At 32.9% G+C, this 23,013-nt stretch overlaps 1 protein-coding gene across 2 annotated transcripts in view; it reads right to left on the bottom strand.

The window, feature by feature from the left end:
* Window positions 1–2,440: 2,440 nt before the first annotated feature.
* LOC132722711 (uncharacterized) overlaps window positions 2,441–23,013 on the bottom strand; it is a 60,730-nt gene continuing 40,157 nt past the window's right edge. For both annotated transcript variants that reach the window (XM_060707236.1, XM_060707237.1), the window contains exons 10-30: window positions 21,694–21,788; window positions 20,932–21,033; window positions 20,317–20,488; window positions 19,607–19,671; window positions 19,171–19,242; window positions 18,163–18,332; window positions 17,657–17,925; window positions 16,673–16,803; window positions 13,883–14,018; window positions 13,381–13,449; window positions 12,613–12,731; window positions 11,878–11,962; window positions 11,054–11,221; window positions 10,296–10,382; window positions 9,644–9,738; window positions 8,451–8,552; window positions 7,568–7,739; window positions 6,415–6,479; window positions 5,914–5,985; window positions 5,463–5,632; window positions 2,441–4,788 (exon numbers count right to left, since the gene is read on the bottom strand). In XM_060707236.1, coding sequence (XP_060563219.1) covers window positions 4,550–4,788; window positions 5,463–5,632; window positions 5,914–5,985; window positions 6,415–6,479; window positions 7,568–7,739; window positions 8,451–8,552; window positions 9,644–9,738; window positions 10,296–10,382; window positions 11,054–11,221; window positions 11,878–11,962; window positions 12,613–12,731; window positions 13,381–13,449; window positions 13,883–14,018; window positions 16,673–16,803; window positions 17,657–17,925; window positions 18,163–18,332; window positions 19,171–19,242; window positions 19,607–19,671; window positions 20,317–20,488; window positions 20,932–21,033; window positions 21,694–21,788 — 2,655 coding nt within the window. In that variant the 3' untranslated portion in view covers window positions 2,441–4,549. The remainder of the gene's footprint in view (window positions 4,789–5,462; window positions 5,633–5,913; window positions 5,986–6,414; window positions 6,480–7,567; window positions 7,740–8,450; window positions 8,553–9,643; window positions 9,739–10,295; window positions 10,383–11,053; window positions 11,222–11,877; window positions 11,963–12,612; window positions 12,732–13,380; window positions 13,450–13,882; window positions 14,019–16,672; window positions 16,804–17,656; window positions 17,926–18,162; window positions 18,333–19,170; window positions 19,243–19,606; window positions 19,672–20,316; window positions 20,489–20,931; window positions 21,034–21,693; window positions 21,789–23,013) is intronic.

The raw sequence follows: 23,013 nt of genomic DNA, 5'->3' as shown, positions 1-23,013 counted from the left end.
ATCGATCATATAACTTGAACCATTCTACTTTTCCTCAAATTTTAGTACATTTTGCGCAATTATTTATTTAAACATTTTCGCTCATCTGAAGGCATTTTTTTGGAATTTTTCTGCTGCCACTTAAACGAGCACAAATTATTTTTTTTTAAAGTTTTCCTTCAATACTTTCTGACTTCTCTCTCGCTTACTTATTTATTTTACACCAAGGCAGACGAAAAAAGGGATTAAAATGAAAAAGATGGAATGGAAAATTGAAGCATAATGTAACTATAAATTGACTAAATTGATTTAGTTTCATGAAAGATCGACAACCGCAGAATTACATGCATTTTATTATTAGCAATATTTGTGATCTTCAAGGCAAGCAAAAGGAAAACATACAACATGTTTTGGGGGGTGTTTTTTTTTTTTTGTTTTGTTTTTTTTGTTGTTGTTGTTGTTGCTGTTTTTGGGGTTTTTGTTTGGTTTTTTTTTTTATTGGTTTTTTTTTTTTTTTTTTTTTTTTCGGGGGGGGGGTAGATTTTTTTGTGGGGGGGGGGGTTTGTTGTTGCTGTTTTGTGATGGGTTATGTATTTTTATGCAAGATATGATACTTTCGTGTCAATTCTCTACATTGCAAATGCTTCTTTTTAACTAATTTATCTTTTCAGTTATTGACATTTTAAGATATTATAAAGTTAAGTTTGTATATAAATTGAATAATTTAAAATACACGCGTTAACCAATTGACATATATAGCTAATATCAGGCCATTTTTTTTCATGTAACGTTTTTTTAAGATTGTCTTGTTTAAAAGAATTAATGTATTCGGTTTTCTTGACTTTTGGGATATGATACAAAATGTTTACGCGAAAAATATAGATAAAGTTGATGTCCTTTCAGAGTGCATTCGCCTCCGTGCCTCCGTGGCCCAGTGGTTAAGGTCGTTGACTTGAGATCACAGGTCCCTCACCGCTGTAGGTTCGATCCTCACTCGGGTCGAAATCTTTCATGTGAGGAAGCCATCCAGTTTGCTTACGGAAGTTCGGTGGTTTTCTACCCGGGTGCCCGCTCGTGCCTGAAATAATGCCCGAAGGGGCACCTGTGGTCTTCCTCCACCAATACAGCTGGATAAAAATCGACGAAAAAATCTCGGCGGGACGCTCTAGGATGGCCCGACTTGAGTGTACGGTCGCCCATATGAGCTTTCCGGTGGCAACCTTAAATAAACGCATTAAAAAAGTGCATTCGCTTAAATAAAAACTTTATAAAATGACAGTTTTCTTATTGCTTTAAATGTGATTTTGATATTTTAATATTTTCTCAGTATTTTTGAAGATAATATATTATTCTCCATTATAATGTTTTCTAATTATTTAAAACGTGTATATCCGCCATTCCGTAAATTACATTATGCAAATGACGAACATGTAAGACAGTTCGTCATTTGCATAATGTTATTCACGGAATGGCGGATATAAAAGTTTTAAAACATGTAAGTCAGTTAATAACTTCAATTTTAATTGTAATAAAAAAATGAAATAACTAGGTCATGGACACAGGGTTTGTATAATTATTAGGTTTTCATTTCTTACGCGTTTGTCAGTACACTTGAACTCGAATGCTTTCTTAATATGATGATAAATGATGTTTTTTTTCTGTGTTTTTTTGTTTTTTGTTTCATTTCTTTTTTTCTCTTTTAGTTTTTCTTCCCATTTTTTAGATGTAGGGTACTGTTGTTTTGAGGGGTTTTTTTGTTGTTGCTGTTTTTGTTACTTTTAACTCACAAGTTCTTTTGTTTTTGTTCTGTTTTTTGTTTGTTTTTTTTTTTTTGGGGGGGGGGGGTGTCGTTAAACTTGAGGGAAAAACGTTATTTTAATTAGTTGTTGTTGTTTGTTTTTTTGTTACCCCTATTTATATTCTTCTTCTTGTCTAAACTGTTTTGTTGGATTTGTTTTCTTTGTATCTGTGTGTGTGTGTGTGTGTGTGTGTGTGTGTGTGTGTGTGTGTGTGTGCGTGCACGTACGCGTACGCGTGCACGTGCGCGTGTGTGGAGGGATGTATTTATCTTATTTTTTTCTTGCTGATGCTATTTACCAAAGCGTCATGGAAATATTGAAACGAAAAAACAAACCAATACAGCAAAATCTGTTGTATAAGAGTGTTGATCTTTGTGCAGTCACATTGTACAAGATTGATGCACTCATATTTAAATTTTTACCTGTTAAATTTCTTAAAAAGGACTAAAACAACTTCATTTTTTAACTGTACATTGTTAATTAATGTCTTGGCTTTCTGTAATTCTGTATGGTAATTTATAGAATTGTTATTTTATCAATGCGTGATCACGCGCTTTTTTGCCGAAAACACGCAGTGAAGTCGCTGTTGATAACAAAGTAATGAACTATTCCGATGGCTGTTAACTGGAGGAAAAACGACAAAGAGAAATAAGAAAAGAATATACATATTCTAAACCTTTATAACTCTGAATATTTGTCATTACACATTTCCAGTTTCTGTTAGTTGTACAAAAATGATGCTTTAGATATTATAAACACAATTATGTTTTATGATAATATTATTCTAATGAGTGTTAATAAAGACACCACGAGTATTAAACCTCTCTTTTACGTTTTGATTGATTATAAATAATGTATTTCATTTGGTTTCATTCTCAAGTTCTATTAATCAATTACATTAATATGGAGTTATTGACACTTTTGGAATGAAAAAGATTTTAAGTAAATCCATAAGTTTAAGTTCCTGCGCATGGAAATGCAGTAGCTCTTATTGAAACACTTTTTACATAGTAAGTGTATATTGTCCAAGCCTTTTACATTTCATAAACTTTCTCTTTGAGATTATATGAGCTCGATGTACGGTGCCCTGTTTTGGACATTTAATAATAGCCGCATGTCTATATCGACTTTTTGGAAACTATAATTCTTTCCATTACCGGAGATCAAAGCCGGAGTTCTGCTAAAGCAACATACGAGAATTAGAATGAATCATCGCAAAGGTTTTAATCAGAGTAATGTTTAAAATTGGAGTTTGTGAGGATAAAAGTTGAAACTCGCGAGGATTAAAGTTGGAGTTTGTGAGGATTAAAGTTGAAACTCGCGAGGATTAAAGTTGGAGTTTGTGAGGATTAAAGTGAAAACTCGCGAGGATTAAAGTTGGAGTTTGTGAGGATTAAAGTTGAAACTCGCGAGGATTAAAGTTGGAGTTTGTGAGGATTAAAGTTGGAGTTTGTGAGGATTAAAGTTGAAACTCGCGAGGATTAAAGTTGGAGTTTGTGAGGATTAAAGTTGAAGCTCGAGAGGATTAAAGTTGGAGTTTGTGAGGATTAAAGTTGAAACTCGCGAGGATTAAAGTTGGAGTTTGTGAGGATTAAAGTTGAAACTCGCGAGGATTAAAGTTGGAGTTTGTGAGGATTAAAGTTGAAACTCGCGAGGATTAAAGTTGGAGTTTGTGAGGATTAAAGTTGAAGCTCGAGAGGATTAAAGTTGGAGTTTGTGAGGATTAAAGTTGAAACTCGCGAGGATTAAAGTTGAAGTTTGGGGGGATTTAAGTTAAAGTTTGTAAGGAATAAAGTTGAAACTAGCGAGGAATAAATTTATGTCAAACGTTAAATCAAACTATAGTTGTTCCGCAAGAATAATAAATATCGCTACTTCATGAAATTCCTTTTAAAAAGAACGGCACATCACAAATGACTTAATCAACATCTTGCATATCAACATAGGACATTTAACTGACCAAAACAGAACACCGTAACTTTGGTACGAATAATGATAGACATATATCAAGTTATTTCATAATTTCAACGTAAAACATGATTGTCTTAAACTACCCTAACTGTATAAATGTAAATGCTATCTTTTGTATATAAGTGTAACTAAGATATTGGAAGAAATAGATCTAACTAAAGGTAAGAATTAGTGAAATGAATTGTTAAAGGGACTCCACTGAGGTGTTTTTGTTTTTAGTTTTGTTGTTGTTGTTGTTTTTACTTAATAGGATTTGATTTTTTTTTCAAAATTTGTGTAGGTCTAGACAAATCACGTATGTGCATAAATTTCAGATCATTCGCTAATTCCTTTGTGTCTAGAATAATTAAATTTATTGTGCAAAAAGACCCAAAAATAAAAAAAAATAAACCTTATAAACGAATTTAACTCTTATCGCTATCAGAATCTCAGAAAAACAAAATATTTTTTATTTGATTATTTAGTGAGTGTATTCCTTATCATTTGACTTTTTACAAGTAACCCAGTTGATCTGTCTTAAATGTCATATTTTATGCTTTTTGGCTTTTGGCCCTCGGTGGAGTTCCTTTAAAAATTATAAACATGAGCGTATATTTATAACAAGAATGTACAACATTAAAAAGTTGTCAGCAATTTTGATTACTCTACAGGTAAAAAAAAGTTATTAAACTGTAATTGACTTTTAACACTGAAAAAAAACAACACAATTTTAAGATTATTTTATATAAATTCAGATCTTTCAAACAGAAACTTTAATGCTGAACGAATGATTTTTGAGGTAACAATTCCTCTGTCTATGATTAAACATGATTTCTGCATAATAAACCAATTAAAGTGCATGTAAAAAGTAGGACAGAGTGCACGTTGTTGAAGCTATCAGCACCACTGGTCTCCTTGCAAGTTCCCGCTCTCGCGTTTTTCACCGCTTCCATTTCTATCCAATTCTTTATTTCGTCTTGTAAAACACTTAGAGGCATAGCTCCGTTGCTTAGTATTACACTGTGGAATGGTTTAATTAATTCGTCTTTTTCAAAGTTACCTACAATAAAAAAAATAATGAGATTTTATTTCTTAAACATATCCAAAGTCTCATGAAATAACAAGAATTCCCTCAACATCCTTTAACTACAAACGCTTTTGTTTTCTTTGTTGTTGTTGTTTTCTTTGTGTTTTTTTGTTGTTGTTGTTGTTATTGCATTGTTGTTCTGCTTTGTTGTTCTTGTTTTTAATGGTGAAAGTATGTTTTGGATTTGGAATATGTAGGTTTTAACCACGTTGCAAGCAAGTGTTGGCTTCAACATACTTTCTAATACTTAGTTCGCCATATCTCAAATGTCAATTTGTTTGCATACATCTGAAAATTGTATCTGCCCTTAGAAAACATGTTTTTGAAAAAAGTCTTGCTTCTGAGAAGTCATAACTGAGTACCTGTAAAAGGGGATACTTATCAATGTAAGTTTAAGTTACTTTATTTGAGCCGCGTCACAACAAAACCAACGTAATGCGTTTGCAACCAGCATGGATCCAGACCAGCCTGCGCATCCGCGCAGTCTGATCAGGATCCATGCTGTTCGCTATCAGTTTCTCTACTTGTAATGGGGTTTGTAAGCGAACAGCATGGATCCTGATCAGACTGCGCAGGCTGGTCTGGATCCATGCTGGTCGCAAACCCATTATGTTGGTTTTGTCGTGACGCGGCTTATTTATACATACACAGACGTTCTTTTGCATTATCTCGGAGTTCTCTGATCTTTAACTTGCCAATCATATATGTAGTCGATTGTGCCGGCCATGTTGAATAACGATCAATTTCCCGCTCAATAAATTCCGGTGTATATGCTGTATAAGTTTTCATGTACTGTATGGCACGTTCACGTGGCCAGCTAAAATATATGATTTTAGAAGTATAATAATGATTATTTACTTTATATTTTATTGAATCGATAACGAATAACCATCATTGTGAGAAAAACATTGGAAAATGCTTATAAAGGTCTTATACCATGTACCGGCAAGCACACGGAATAGAGGTCTTCAGCAGCTTTCTGTAAATTCATTGAAATGTTATTTGGAGAGTACATTGTAACAGGGCGCAACGATTTGAAGTATTTCTAAAGACCTTTTTAAAGCTACAATAAAAATTTGGATTACTTCAAATACTTACTCTTTAGCATGGATACCGGTGTCGACAACAAGCCGAGCGGCACGGAATATTTCTAGTCCATATTTACCAAACCTTAAAAAATAAGTTGAAAATACAAGCATGATAAGGGGAGACGTTAAATGATAAAACGTACCGAACGAAGGTGAAAAGAGGAGAAACTATACATTGGATGAAAAGTTTTACTTCCGATGCGTGCATTCTTAATGTAACGTAAATTAAATCTAAGTCACTCTGCTTCAAATTTAATTAATATAAGCGTTTGTCACCAGTCATCATTGGATCCAAACTCCTCACAGTGATTACCTCCCTTGGCAGATTGTAGGGGAGATCACTGCGTAGAGATTGCATTGGATCAAACGACAGAAATTATATATATAAAGATGCTAAAATAATTCACTGATTGGAGGCACGCTTAAGAACATAATCTTTTATGACATAATTCGTATGCAATAGGAAATAATAATCAAAATTTGTTCAGATAAAAGATTTAAATATACACACTTATCCATATCGTCTTTATATATCTCCATATCCTCGCCTAAATCTTCTGAGTAAAGTCCCCAACCCTGAAAACATCAACAACATTTTAGTTACTTGTATGCAATTACAAATGATGAATAAAAACATGGAATTGAAATGCTGTGCTTTAAGAAGTAGAGAGGACAAAATTCAATGGAAAATTTCAAATATCCAGGCACACTGTGCACATAACTTAATAAACCGAGACTGCAGTTGTCAACTATTTGCTTTGATTCCATTGCTTCTGTAAGATTTCCCCTTTTCCATGATCAAAGTTGTATAATCACAGCAGCCGTAAAAATGTCTTTTGTATCTTAGAGAAACTCCACTGAGGGATTTTTTACACGATAGGATTGAAAATAGTGTTTTTTCGAGGTTACTGTTCCATTCAAGCCCAATAAGCGGTTGTGCAAAATTTCATCATTTGCCCACTTCGTTTTTTTCCAGAATAATTATTCTAATTGTGATAAATGACCCAAAATTAAGAGCGTTTTCACTCAAATCGGGCTAGGAAAAGCAAAAAAATACAATTTACAAAGTCATTGCTGAATATTTTCTTAATTGTCTTTTTATCTCTGTTTTAAGGGTCCCAGCTCATTTATGCAAGAAATTAAAATTTCATGTGTTTAGGCTTTTGGACCTCAGTGGAGTCTCTTTAATGTTGTTATATTGTCCAGATCCTTCGGGATGATCGATTCCAAAACTTTAAGTGTTGGGGATTAAAAACCGCTCAAGTCGGTGCTAGGGGCGTGAGAAATGTTGTCTATACATTTAACCATGTCCCCTTTTCAAGATTTTCTGTGTTTCAGCCTTAAACTCTGAAATAAGAGGACATATTACCTGTCGGTAGCAATTGAAACGAAGCAAAACGCTAATATTGTGTCCAAATACCTTAAACTGGCAAAAATATTAAATACAAGTATCCACCTTGCACTAAGACTAACAGCTTTCTGGAAATTTGAAATCACATGTCTGTTTCTATTTACAAAATACAAAATTAATGTTAACGCCAAGAAATATTGATTAAATTGTGTCTTTTCCGGGCGAAAAAAAAATATATAACTCTAAAAATTTACACTAACACCGTCAATTGTTTATTTATAAATATACTATTTATATTGTTTAAAGATCGTACCTCGGAATATGCAGTATAGAAAGGAAAATGCAGGGGAACTCCGAAATATTTTGAGAAATCTGTGACTTTTCTGAACAATGGTATTCCCTGGGCAGTTAATGCATAAGAATCCTGTAAATGGTGACCAGGATCAGTTTCGTGTAGCAATAAGGCGGCCATGTCGAATTTCGGTCTGCAAATATACAACGATTTAAGATACAGTAATCGCCATTTTTATCATTTGATTTTGTAATGTTCTTTATCATTTAGCTCTCCAATCGTTTTTATCGTAAAAAATCACACGAATGTAAATAAACACTTCGGATACATCATAAGTAAACAATAGCATTTAATTCCTGAATACTTAAATGCTATTTGTGTGTATAGCTAGCGCATGTGTTTAAAAGGGCAGCTTTTTTCAGTCAGTCATTCGTCTTTTTTGAAAGGGAATACATAAACATAATATGATTTTTGATAATATGATTTTAATCATTCATTTAGTCTTTTTAAACCATTCATGGTCGTAAAAATACTGACAATTTGCCAATAAATAACGAAAGTAACATAATAATCTTTTCGGGGTGTCGGTGGTGTTTACGTCGTACCAGAACAGTACAGGTATTATGGCAACTTTCAAGCTTTACTGGTAGACGAAAACCTCGTATGCCCCCAATCTATTATTTCAGGCACGATGCACACACTGGCACCTGTGTAGAACCACCAACGTATTGCCATCTAACATGACTACATACAAAATCTTTGATGGGATTCGAATTCGAACCCACAGCGGTATGGAGCAAATGATTTGAAGTCAACGACTTGAACCACTCGGTTACAGACGACCTAACGTTATAAGCGTCAGGTGGATATAGGCATTAGACGGCTCTGATCTTGTATAACTTACACTTTTGAATTAACATTTGCTAGGAAAATGCCCGGCCGTGATCCATCCGGGGCTCCATTTTTATAAATACCATTTGGACCATTGTATGTCATCTTTTCAATCCTGAAAAGAAATTTATGAAAAAGATGTTACTGCAAAATTGTAATTTTCAATGCTCTATTTTCCATTCCTCGCATCATGAGATAGCCCAGTCCTACGGAAAAGCGTTCCAAAAACATATGCCAAATATAATTGGCGATATGCTAACCTCGAAATAAAAAGAAAGCCAACTGCTTAAAAGAAAGTGAATGACAGCACAAGTTTTCTCAGAGCATTTATAGAAAATCACTGCTAGTTTAATCAGACAATTCAAATAATTCAGTGATTGAAAAAAAAGTTTTTGCAGTGATATGCAATCATAACCATGACATCCCTCGATATGTAAAGTTTTCAAGGGAACATAAATTAAGTGGCAAGTAAATTCTTAAAGGGACTCCACTGCAGTTTTTTGAGATGACTGGACGGGATTTTTTAAAATCAAATTTTGACCTGTCTACCCTTTGATGTAGGCCTAGAAAAAAATAACTTGCAAGCAAGGTGATTATCTCACTCCGTGTTCCAGAAAAATCTTTTGTATAGTGCAAAATAACTCAAAAATAAAACGCATTTAAGCAACTCAAACCAGGCTAAATTCTCACAAAAAAAACCTATTTTTCTTCCATTCTGGGTAAGTTTCTTAATTGTCTTTAGTATATTCTTCGTTTTAAGTGACCAAGATAATCTTTGTAAGAGTGCGGTTTTATGTTTAAATGCCTTTCGATCTTGGACTCCATTAAGCAAATTTTGCAACCGTGTGCTCAAAAAGCATCATCGCTATTTTTCAAAAGGCCTAGGTTTAACTATATATACATGTATGTGCAAGAATTTATAGTTCTATTAGAACTGTTCATGGGATTTCACTTCAATAAGGACTCATAGAGGGAACATTTCGGATATTAAAATAAAACTAATGGCCGCATGATAAAAAAAAACTGAAAGTTTACTCGCGACCATTATAAAATCAAAAACTTCCAGCAAGGCCCGCTATGCTACCGTATTTAATGATTGTTCTATAAAAAAACAAGCTTTATATACGAAATATATGCTACATTAAACAACTGTTTTCGGTAACAATACAGACAAACATAATAACTATGCATCAAACTTGAACTTACTTTAAAGGAAAATCTGGTATATTTTCGAACATTGTATCCAACTTTGGCACAATAGTTTTATTGTAGTAATCTTTGAACATCTGCAAAGCTACATCCTGGATATGAAATTAAAATGTACATATATTATAAATAAAAATCAGCAAAATGGAAACTGATTTCATTTTTGACTTTGAATACTGTTCAGTATTCCTAGATCTTTCAGTATAAGAATTCTTATTGAAAATTTAGAAAACAAAATAAGTTGACCAAAACAGGAATTGCTATATAGACACATAATAATCAAGTTTGACTGTCGTCTTGTCAGAAACTTTCCTTTATGATTATAAGATTACTATGCGTCCACTTACAATCTTACTATAATTTTATATAATTAGTTACACAAAACTTATAACTTAACTTACATATATTTTTTTATCGATCATTGACAGAAGATATGCTTTACTTGGGCCAGTAGGGGTATCTTTTACTAGGGCCAGTAGGGGTATCTTAGGCACGCTGATTTAGGCTTATTTTTTGTCACGCAACTGCCACGGTTTCGAATCCCGCCAAAGACTTTGGATTTCATCATGTGAGATATGTTTACAGCCAGTTTAGTTCCAAATCCAAAATGTAAATCCTATTCAGTCTTACTACATGTATAAGATAAACTTACACCATCCGTGATAAATAAACTATCGTTTTTACGTAGATGTTCGTTGTACTCTTTCACTGTTCCTTTGAAGTTTGCCCTCTTCATTATCTAGTTATAAAAAGGAATATTTGTATATATAAAGCATGTGAAGTTCATCATGATTCAATATAATGAAAACATTAAAATATTAACCAATGAAAAGCTGTCATTGCTCGTTCATTATATAATTTAGGCTTACAGTTTAAACCGCAAGATTTCAGATTCACGCCACGTTTGAGAAAATGTTTAAACAATAAATATATATTGACATGCGTACAAATAAAATGACCGGAGTTAGTTGAATTAATATGATCCAGCTAAAATATGTAAACATGTACAAAAAACCCTAACTAAGTAACAGACTATTAATAAGGTGGCAAAAATATGTTCAATGAACTTGTTCACCTGTCAATCAGACAAAATTTTTTATATTTAAGGGAAATTCTAAACGACGTTTTACGCAGAATGCGCATGTGCAAAATGCAACATCCGTTACTATCGAAAAATTGTATTGTAAAAAGGCCTGATTGAACAGCGAACAGCGCAGATCATGATCAGACGACACTGTTGTGCCGAATGGTACCGAATAATCTGGATCTGCTACGCTGACGTGGGCCGAATAAGTCATTTTCATACTTACCACGTAAGATATCAATCAATATTTGAGCCAATCTTGTGATATCATTTACGAAAAATCTTTTTTGAAAGTTTAAACTGTTTTGTGGCATCATAAAGCTTACCTTTTGAATTTCAGAATGAACTCTTTGAACTTCTCTTATTCCCATTCTGTGTATCTCATCGGTTGATAGGTCTATGGAAAGTTGCCATTTTAAACACGCCTTGTAATACTCCGCCCCCTGTGGAAGACCGCCCACTCCGAATGATGACCGCGTATTTGGAATGTAAGTCTGAATAATAACAGAAAAAATTAATCAAAAGTATGTTTTTTTGATTTTTAATGTTCTTGGTAAAATTACTCTATTACACAAGTACTGTATATGTGTAAAATCAGATCTTTTCATGAGGCCAAAATTTCGAGAAATCATTATATCGGATTAAATCGGCAAGATTAAAAGTCCGCATATTTCTTTTTTCAGTTCTGTTTAATTTATAAGGTAGATATTAACGAAAATTTCATTTTTGCAAAAACATTCAATTCGCAAAAATAGCGAAATTTAATCCGTCGCAGCATTTTTACGTTTTTACATCATTTTAGAAATGTATTGTGGGATTTTGTGTTTTATAAAACATTTTTATTGTCACTTTAGCAAGTCTTTACTTTCAATGAGTCTCTGTTCCGTGTATTTCCGCCTAAAACTGTCACACACATACAATTTGTTGGTTCAATGGCTAGTTGTAAAAAAAAAACACACAAAAAACCACTAAATATTGCAAGTTTATTAAAAAATTAAAACGCAAATCAACTAACTTCTGTACAAGTTGTCAATGTCATATTGTTTCTAACTACACGCTGATGTTTAATTCATGTCTCATTGAAATTTCTTTTTCAGGAGTGAAAACAGATTCAACTTGAACAAAATATGGGCACTTCAATAACACTTACATTTTTTATAAACGCTGCAAGTTGCTTTACTTGCTCTAGAAGAAACTTGATATTGGTTACAGCAACATCTCGAATAGTAGTTTTCCTGAAAAAAAAAGATCAAAATTACAATAGGTAGCAAATGTTTTGTAGCATTGTTTGTTTTATTACTCGTATATTGTAATAATTTAGTACACATCAACGATTTAGTACATCGAAATCCCGCTACATGACTGTATTAAGCCTAAGAGGAAAGTGGTTAAGAAAGGTAAAATTTAATTTGTATTGGTTAAGGTAAAAAGAGAAGTAAATGGCATATTCACTATGAATATAGCAATTCCCTACGTATAAGTAAGTGTTTATTAGTCAGAATTTACAAAATTAAACTGGTCAAGAACGGCGCACAATTCAGTGTTTAAAATTATTTTTATAAAACAGTTGATTTATTAGACTGAATAAATTTAGTATATTGCCAAATAAATGAGTAATGATTCATTTCAAATATTGCAGTTCTATTGGGCAGAACATATTTTAAAACCCTAAACATAAACATAATCGTTCAACCTTTATTTTTTTCCTTACTTCTTAAACTTGTGTCATTTAACAACTCCTACATCATTCATGATTTGATTATTTTGTCCTATAAAAATTTACCATTCTAAAAAAATAGTTAACTATATTTAACCTTGAATAATTTACGTTAAATAAATAAATAAAATAAAAAATAAAACACATAAAACACATTAAAGCACGTACGTTGTAGCATTTGAAACCAGGTCATCCATCTTGTCCTTAAACGGTTCGTACATCGGGAAAGCTGTCTCATTATTAACATACATTGCTCGCATATTCTCCATCAGTGCTGGCACCTTTGCCTAAAATAAAGAACGTTGAACGTGAGTCATTTAGACGAGCTTTACATGGCAGTGGCAGCTTAATCCGGAACCTGCCGGAACCGGAGGTGGATAGCTTTTGCTGTCAGTGTAGTCAGGTTGGGCTTTACATGGCAGCTTAATCCTGATCCTGCAGGAACCGGTTGCGCATCCCTACTGTCGGACTAGACTCTATACTGTTGGTGGCATATTTTGTGTTTTACTTCTGAAATCCCTTAGATTTAAGATGGACAGTCCCAAAAGCTGGGCAAGGCCATGCATTAAGTAGGTTAATGTTTCACAAATAAGACCAACACTTAAAATACCGGTCTCCTCCGAACAGTAACATCCTGTCAATACATCAATGAAATAACGTAAGTGATCGTATGAAGCCGGTGGCCAGCAATCTTTAAAGTGTTCATCTGAACAATGAGTAATGCATCAAACTTTGTTCAAAATCAAAAGAAAAACAAGGTTGTAAGCATGAAACATAAAGACATGAGAACACCTTTACGTCGTGTATCAAATAAACCAAATAAAATGTTACAAACTTATCAATGAATACATGTATATGGAAACAATTTACAAATGTAAACGTTTATGTAAAAACAGCTCCACTTTTGAAACGGTTATATAAGAGAAAATAACTTACTATTGAAACGTTATGATTGGTGGTCCGCATGTTTACTGCTTTGTCCATTCGTGTGATTATTTGTCCAATCTGTGAGATCAAACAAATATGATTTTACAACATGATACAAATACTGTTTTCATTCAAAAGCATACGAGTATGAGAGATGAACTTTTTTGTATATAAATTTGCATTTGCAGAACTGTTTTGCCCATTATTTGAAAGTGTGTCTGGTTACACTTTGCGACTGTTTCGAATATTGTAGCAGTAAGATAAGTAGTTCACTTCAAAGTGTAGCATAACGGAAACCTCATATCTACACGAGTTCATCTAACATTACACCGATAATGGACTGACCAGTCTTTGAGGTATCCCCTTGATTGATGCCAGAACACTGCGTGAGGAGGTAACTAGTATACTTATTACTAGTAAGTTTTTTTGTTGTTTTTATTTTGATTTTTATTCTATTTACTTATAAATTATATTGTGAAATGTCTTCACCTTAAAGCTATTTTGACCCTACCTGTACACCATAGCTGCGTATTCTCTTAGCGAACATTCTAAAGTCGTCTTCCTTTTCAAATCTAACTTGTCCTGCCCTAGAGCCGTAATTTGTTTGAATCCCTTCAAGTATATTAACCGGGTTCATTGGTCCATAACTATATGTAAACAAAAATATACATGTATATGTATACGGTGCATTTTCATACATGGCATTTAATATAAACTTGTATTTTAACATTAGAAAACAAGAGCCACCGCCGGGCGGGGGCAACGCTCGACTTTTTACTTTTTCTAAACGCAAACATAGAAAGGTTTGAACATATATTAACGTTTCCTTTTTATAAATTTAGTTGGTCTGTCTTGTCACATTAGTTTTGTTTATATATTTTGTATATATATATGAATAGAAACATTAAGCATATTTCAAAAAATAGCAACAGTACGCAATTTCTAAAAATAGCAACAGTACGCAATTTCTAAAAATAGAAAAATGAACAAATTTCTAAAATTAGAAATAATGACGCAATTTCTAAAAATAGAAAAAATGACGCAATTTCTAAAAATAGCAACAATGATGCAATTTCTAAAAATATAAAATTTGAAGCAATTTCTAAAAATAGAAAAAATGACGCAATTTCTAAAAATAGCAACAATGACGCAATTTCTAAAAATAGAAAAAAATGATGCAATTTCTAAAAATAGAAAAAAATGACGCAATTTCTAAAAATAGACGCAATTTCTAAAAACAGGAAAAAAAATGACGCAATTTCTAAAAATAGAAAAAATGACGCAATTTCTAAAAAAATAGAAAAAAATGATGCAATTTCTAAAAATAGAAAAAATGACGCAATTTCTAAAAATAGACGCAATTTCTAAAAATAGGAAAACAATGACGCAATTTCTAAAAATAGAAAACAATGACGCAATTTCTAACAATAGAAAAAAGGACGCAATTTCTAAAAATAGACGCAATTTCTAAAAATACGAAAAAAATGACGCAATTTCTAAAAATAGAAAACAATGACGCAATTTCTAAAAATAGAAAAAATGACGCAATTTCTAAAAAATAGAAAACAATGACGCAATTTCTAAAAATAGAAAAATGACGCAATTTCTAAAAATAGGAAAAAAATGACGCAATTTCTTAAAATAGAAAAAATGACGCAATTTCTAAAAATAGAAAAAATGACGCAATTTCTAAAAATAGAAACAATGACGCAATTTCTAAAAATAGAAAAAAAATGATGCAATTTCTAAAAATAGAAAAAATGACGCAATTTATATATATATATGTATATATACGTGTGTGTATATATATATACATGCATATATATATATATATATATATATATATATATATATATATATATATATATATATATATACACGCATATATATATATTATATATATATATACATATATATATATATATATGTATAATATATATATATATATATATATATATATATATATATATATATAATATGCATGTACATATATATATATATATATATATATATTATATATACACACACACCAATAAATGCACAAATCTGAGAAAATTCAGTAATATAACCTTCAAGGTCAAGGTCATTAAAGAGCCCAACCAAATTTGGGTTTGATAAACAACAAGGTCTGGTCCTTAAGAATGTTCTGTTATAATATGAAGTTTATCCCTTCAATAATAGCAAAGTTACAGTTAGTTACCGCAAAAACAATGAAAATTTCAATAATTTGACCTTCAAAGACAATGTCATTAATGAGTGAAGGTCAAGGTCTTTCGGTATATTTTTAACAGTTATCTTTGAAGATTATTATGTTCAAGTTTCAAGACAATCCATTCAAAAATAACAAAGTTACAGCCAATAATAGCCAAAAAATAAAAATTTCAATCATTTGACCTTCAAAGTCAAGGTCATTTATGAGTGAAGGTCAAGGTCTGACTGGTTATTTTTAAGGGATATCCTTGAAGATTATTATGTTCAAGTTTGAAGACAATCCATTCAAAAATAACAAAGTTACAGCCAATAACAGCATGAACAAGCAAAAATTGGACATTTAACCTTGAAGGTCAAGGTCATTTATGGATGAAGGTCAAGGTTAGTGTGGTCTACTGAAAGGTCTTGTCCCAAGGGTTGTTGTGGCCAAGTATGAAGACAATACACCAAGAAATAAAAAAGTTATGATCCAGGTACAAGTTTTCGGACGGCAACGGCAACGGCAACGGCAAAGGCAACGCCGACCTGACTATAACAATACCTCTACTTTTTTTTTCATAAAAAAAAAAGTCGAGCTAAAAACGCGTTCTAAATTTGCCGAATCTGTGATATGCCTCATTACATCTCTGGGACGAGTTTAATAAAACGACAACGAATGAGAATGGACAGTGTTTTTTAAGTCCAGACAACGGAAAATGACTTGATCGGCCATTTTTCTATTATATGCGTACTGCTCTCCTAATACGGGACTGGTTGATATGATGTTACAAATACTTCTGAAAAGATAAAGGTCAGAATTAGTTTGGGTTTTTTTGTGTTTTGTGTGGGGGTGTTCAGTATACGTTTTTTCATCGTTTAATGTTCAAAAGCTAAAAGTCTATACCTGTTTTATGACAAAATCTATAAAGTTTAAGGAGAACATGTATTTCTGTCCTGAAAACTTCCCTTATCGCATAGATATGACCTAAATAACTGTGACCTAAATCTTCACTTAAAAACTCTTTTGTAGCCGGTATCAAGTATCAAATTGATCGCGCAAGATTAATATAATTACTGTGACTACTTTCATAATCTACAATAATATCATTACAATCTCCATTTGTATCCATCCACCCATGTTTGAATCGTGTCCTTCAAAACATCAAACGTCACGGCGTCACTTGACGCCAGCTGGTCTCTCTTCACGTAACCTAGACGTTTCAGGAACATATCCATGTCGTTCTGAAATGATAACCAAATTCTAAACAATTCTTCCTGAAATAAAATGTTGGCTTCTATGTTACACCGACAATGTAAGAATCATAAGCTGTCTGACCAGCTTCACTATAGAGGAATATGTCAAGTGCCCCTTTGTGCACGAGCGAGCACCTGGGTAGAAGTACCGACCTCCCGTAAGCTAGCTGGGTAGCTTCCTCACATAAGAGACTTTACAGTTACTGGCGGGACTCAAACCTACAGCTTATTGAAGGAAAAATACATTTATATATATTTTAAATAATGTAGATAAAGACAGAATATAAAAACAATGAGCAAACCGTTTCCATTCTGATCGTTGACATTTGATAGCAGATTCCGATGTTGTTGTGTTTGTTTTTGGATTTTTTTTTCAACAAGTGTGGTATTTGCCTTACTTATGGAACGTGAACTGTCAAATAGTTGAGTTCAAATAAAAAGAAAACTGGAAATTAACTTCAGTTATATCAAATCAAAAAGCAAAATGATGCTTTCCCTTTTCGTGGCAGTGTAGTGATTTGTGTACAGTTTAAAGTCATACAGTGTGAAGTTCAATCCGCACATTATTTCAGGCACGATCGGATATTTCTGCACCCACCTACCGCACCAAAAAATATGAACCAACGTTAAAACGTCACTAACGGGATTCAAACCGGAAGTATCGAGTGACTGACAAAGATTATTTACCTATTTAAATGTCTTCTTAGAACAATGTTATTAAAGACGACATATCTTTGGTCGGTCATAACTGATTTTATTTTGTGCTACTGCGGGTGCATTAACAATGGAAAATACAACATTCGTATGGGGAGGAATTGGGGAAGGGTTTTTTTTTAATTACCTTTCTCATTTCAAAAGCTTCTAGGCTATAGTCCTCCACTTTGTCCGTGTATCTATGGTCTCCAATATTACTAGCAAACTCTGGATTATTCTTCATTCTCCATTCCCAGAATTCATCGACAATTTGATTCAAACATCCCTGGTCGACGTCATTTTGTCGCCCTCTGACGTGTTTAATCCATTCGTTCACGAGGTCTTCTACAACGCTTAGGGGCATAGCACCATTGCTCAGTAAAATGCTGTGGAATTGCTTGATATCGAAGTATTTACCTGAAATAATTAATTTTATTTAGAATACCATTCCAAAAACTTTTACGCGACTAATAAAATTAGCAGACGATTAAAAGTCAACTATAAAAAGGATGATTATGTTATCGATTTCACTTCTTTACAAATTTAACAATAGCTTCAATGGTTTGAAAATTTGGCTTAATTGTAGGAATGATCTTTTATTTTGATTTGTAAGAAAAGTAAAATTGCTTTCACAACCAAAAAATCTATTCTTACATAGACTTCCGGCCGCCATATCCCGTAACTCCCGAATCTTCAGCTTTCCGATCATGTACGAAGTAGCTTGCGCCGGCCACGTGGAATAACGATCAATTTCTCGTGCAATAAATTCAGGTGTATATGCCGTGTAATTTCTCATGTACTCAATAGCTTTATCACGTGACCATCTGAAAAATAAATTATTCAATAGAAAAAGTAAAAAAAATTAATAATGTCGCCCTACACTGAAATAAATGACAGATATAAAATCATTCTTAAATTTAAATATTCACATAAGAGTTAATGTGCATTATTATGAAATTGACTTTTTCTGAATTTTGAAGCTTTCGTTCCAAATGCCATCATAAATATGTGTGTGTGTGTGCGTGCGCGCGCGCGGGTGTTTGCGTGTGATAAAAGAACTTACATTGAATAAGTAAAACTTACCATTTTATACATAAGTTGATGTATCCCGCAACCATGCAAGCCGGAAACAATAATGAGAGGAAACATGTATGGTGGCGCAGAAGTGACACGCAATATTACAGCAAGTCGTACAAACTTAGATAGCTGTCTCGTTACACGTTACTTTTCTGTCGTTTAAACATGTAAGTTTTTTTTATAAATATTTCAAGTCGATTGAAGTATTCATGCACTATTGAGTGTTGAGAATTGAGTACTGCTCAGGCGTGAGGGATGTTGCACGTATTCATTGTCCCTCATATACAGACTCAATCAAACCGAGCCTGCAATTCTCTTGTAATTTTGTTGTGATTAATGCTTCGGAGGGATCACTTTGTTTCCAGATTTTCAATAGCATGTGCAAAAAGAGTAAGCTAAACGTAGGAACGAATGTAATACTGTAATTTTTATAGCCATGGTAAACGTGTTAGCTATATCGTACGAAACATAGCTAACACGTTCTAATAACCTCTGCGCCACCGTAAAATAACTGTATAAAGGACAAACCTCAATACTAGTATTATTATGATAATGAATAAGAAATATTTAAGATAAAATAGATACCCTTTTGCATGTATTCCAGTATCCACCACCAGGCGTGCAGCACGGAATATTTCCAAACCAAATTTGCCAAACCTGAAATATATTTTTTCAAAAGATTATATTTTTATTGATCATTTCTGTTTAAAGGGTTAAGCAAAAGTTACAAACACCGTGAAAACTGCATGAAAAAAAGACTTTGCATTATACATTTAAACTAAAAAAAAGGAATAACAAATAAATGGAGTTTGATGAAATTCTTTATTGTGAGCAAAAATAAAATGAAAAAATAAAACAATATTAAGAATAAGATACATGTAGAAGTTGTATGTCCTTTACAGTATCAATTTGAATAAGTGGCGGCATGGCAATGGTTTTCAATACGATATAATAACCATGCACTGCTCATAATCATAAAATTACATGTACTTCTATAACTTCCTATAAGCTATCAACTTACCTTTCCAGGTCGTTTTCAAAAATATCCAGTTCTTCCCCTAGATCTTCAGAGTACAATCCCCAACCCTTTTAACAGAATAGAACATAAAAGCTGTTTCAAAATGATCGAGTTAGCATAGAAAAAATATAATTATAGTGACACTGAACCGAAGGAACACTGCCTTTTGCTATGAATAATCACATTTAGTATTCTGCAAAAGAACGGACTAGGTCAATGTTAGGACAAGGCAGCTTAGACGAACTGAATAAAGGTCATGGACTGAACATAAGAGCATAGACAAGACATAGTGTATGGTCTAAACATATTGTCTAAAGTAATGTGTAAATAATAATCACAGTCTTTGAACTGACCATGGAGCATTGACATTGCATACTAAAAGTACTTAGTCAAGTTGTTAGCTCTATCCATAAACTTAAATACTTGCTTAAGTTAGGATTGGTTTTACCATCACAATAACACAGTATAGATCACGCGACGACTTTCCAGCTTTACTGGTGGAGGAAGACCCCTTAGTGTATTATTTCAGGCACATACGGGCACCTTAGTAGAACCACCGTAAAGACTGAACGTCTGTAAACGGTGTGCTGTGCGCAGATAAAAATAAAAATATTTTAAAGGCAAATTATGCCTGAGAAGAGTTTTTCTTCTTGATAAAGGGTCAAACGTTTGATTGACAATAATGGGCCTTTAAAAACCAAAGTAATATTTACCTCCGAATATGCCGTATAGAAAGGAAAATGAAGAGGCACTGCGAAGTACTTTGAGAAATCCGTGGCTTTCCTAAACATTGGAATACCTTCAGCAGTGAGAGCATACGAGTCCTGCAGATGGTGTCCCGGGTCCGTCTCGTGTAACATCAGGGCTGCCATGTCAAATGTGGGCCTGGAAACGATGTTGTTATACAGATGATATTAATTTTGTTAGATTTAACTTAGATGTTTCATGAAATAATTACATGCATAATTACATTTAGAAATGTTACCCAACAACAGCTTCAGAAGTTTTGATTTGTTATTTATAAGAAATATATAGATATTGGAATCGATCAAAAATATAACGCCTTCGTAAACAGTTGTTGTTCTTTTTGTTAGTTGTTGATGTTTTGTTGTTTTGGGGGGGGGTTGTCGTTTTTGTTGTTTTTGGGTTATTTTGTGGGGATGGGATGGGAGTTGTTAACTTGTTTATTAAAAAAAATCTTCATCCTGTTATTGTGGTCAATTAGAAGGAACCGAAGCTATTTTAGATTATCTCGAGGCAATGCCATTCATTCTATTTGAAGGACCCTGCTCCAAGTTACCAACAAAGTGTTATCCGGATATACTTACACTTTCGACATAACATTTGCATAGAAAACTCCCGGCCTGGAACCATCTGGTGCGCCATTCTTGTAAATACCATTTGGTCCATCGTATGTCATCGGCTTTATGCTGAAATTATTCCAAAAGAAAGGTTGTTTTCTTTACTTGTTTATTACATTCTCCAGTATTTATTTTAGCGCAAAATTTTTAGAGTATTTCTTTAATTAGTGTAAGTTTAGGTACTGGAATAAGCAATTGTTTGGACCCTTATCTGACCTGAACTTTTTTATATACAAAAGAACTTCAAAAAAAGTCAAAACTTAGTTAAGAAACAGCAGTATTTTTAATTCCATTTTGCGCGGGAGGGTTCAGATAGAGCATTACACAATATTGCATCTAATGTGAATGAGCTGCTAAAGAACTATCACTTTGCAAGTTCAAAAATACATTTTAAGTTTGTTACATGTAACTTATCAATCTATAGAACGCCACAGCTGCCTTACGTTATGGAACGCCATAGATCTCTGATGTTATGAAGCGCCGCAGCTGTCTAATGTTGATGAACTAATGTTATGGAACGCCACAGATAATCTAATATTATCGAACGCCACAGCTGTCTAATGTTATGGAACGCCTAGGCTGTCTAATGTTATGGAACGCCACAGCTGTCAAATTTTATAGAATTTTATTCTCTGATTACAGACTTGCCAGCAAAATCATGCAGTCTAACCAGACTCTATGCCGTTGACTGCGTGATTATAAAGATAAAATCAAATAATTTTAACTTACACTAATGGAACATCAGGTATATCTTTAAACATTCTATCAAGTTTTGGTTTAATCCGCTGATCATACAATTCTTGAAACTTCTGAATGGCCTCATCCTGTTGATAAATAAAACCTGTTTGTTATAAAACTAATAATAATAATAATAATAATAATAACAATAATAATAATAATAAAATCTTTATTCATAATAGGTAACATACAAAGTCCACAGTAACAAGTACACTTATTTTCACTATGGCCTTCTGATTTAACAATAACAAAGAAAAAAATGTAGATTTATACAAATATTTAAAATCTTTTGGTATATATAAAAAATAATGAAAAGGTTGGATAATTTTTTATCATTCATCCGACTGACATGATTAATCATGGTAATTATAGATAAACTCGTAATGATTAAAAGAGAGAGAGAGAGAGAGAAAATGATAATATCAACAATTAGATCTACAACAATTAAAATATAAAGTGATCAATTTTTATCATGTATCTAACTGTAAACTTATAAAATAAATTTTACAGTTGTTTTTGAAAGATTGTAAAGTCGAACATTGTTTGATAGTAATAAGTGCTTTATTCCAAACGTCAATACTGAAATAAGAAAAAGAATTCTTTAAATGATTTGTATGAGGTATACTTTTCAGAACAAAATATTTATGAGCGATTGATCGTAAATTATGTAATTCATTGTGAGAGAAACTAAATATTTCACTCATATATAACGGTGCCAGATCCTAAAAAGAGTGTTGGAGCACTACACTAAATACCGACAAGGCGCTTGGATAATAAATGCTAAAATCTTGCCTTTTCGCCCACCGAAATGCACTTAAAGACGTCTGATTCACCTCTCCACAACGATTTATATATGATAGTGAATGAAAATGTAAACATCGGCGGAGAAAAACGATATTTTCTATTTTATGATCATGATTTCTGCAACACCCTATTGACTTAAATCCATAAAAAAGGCCGATTATATCCTCTTTAAAATAACAATTTTTCACATTCGCTATCTGATGTATTCACCACTTTTACTTAATCTGGAAGGAATTCTTCGAGCAAACAATAGTTTGGGTGACGAAATATGGGCGGCTAGGAGGAGGATCATTCCCGATGCATGTAAGTCATCGGTCCGATGGATCTATCAAATTGTCTTTTTTACGGCCGATGGTAAACAGTGCCTGATTGTGAATTATTTAATTACGTTAATAGACAAAATTCTTTAATCTACGGTAAAATACAAGATCTTTTGAAGTGTATTTTAGTATGTTCCGAAAGAACGTGGTGTCCTTGGTGTAACATTCTTTGTAAAGTTTCCTATGT

Source organism: Ruditapes philippinarum, unplaced genomic scaffold, assembly GCF_026571515.1.
Source record: "Ruditapes philippinarum isolate M1 unplaced genomic scaffold, ASM2657151v2 ctg5817_1_1_1_1, whole genome shotgun sequence".
Classification (NCBI taxonomy): Eukaryota; Metazoa; Mollusca; class Bivalvia; order Venerida; family Veneridae; genus Ruditapes; species Ruditapes philippinarum.
The sequence above is the reverse complement of the archived record's forward strand: the minus strand, read 5'-3'. Positions and strand labels throughout refer to the sequence as shown.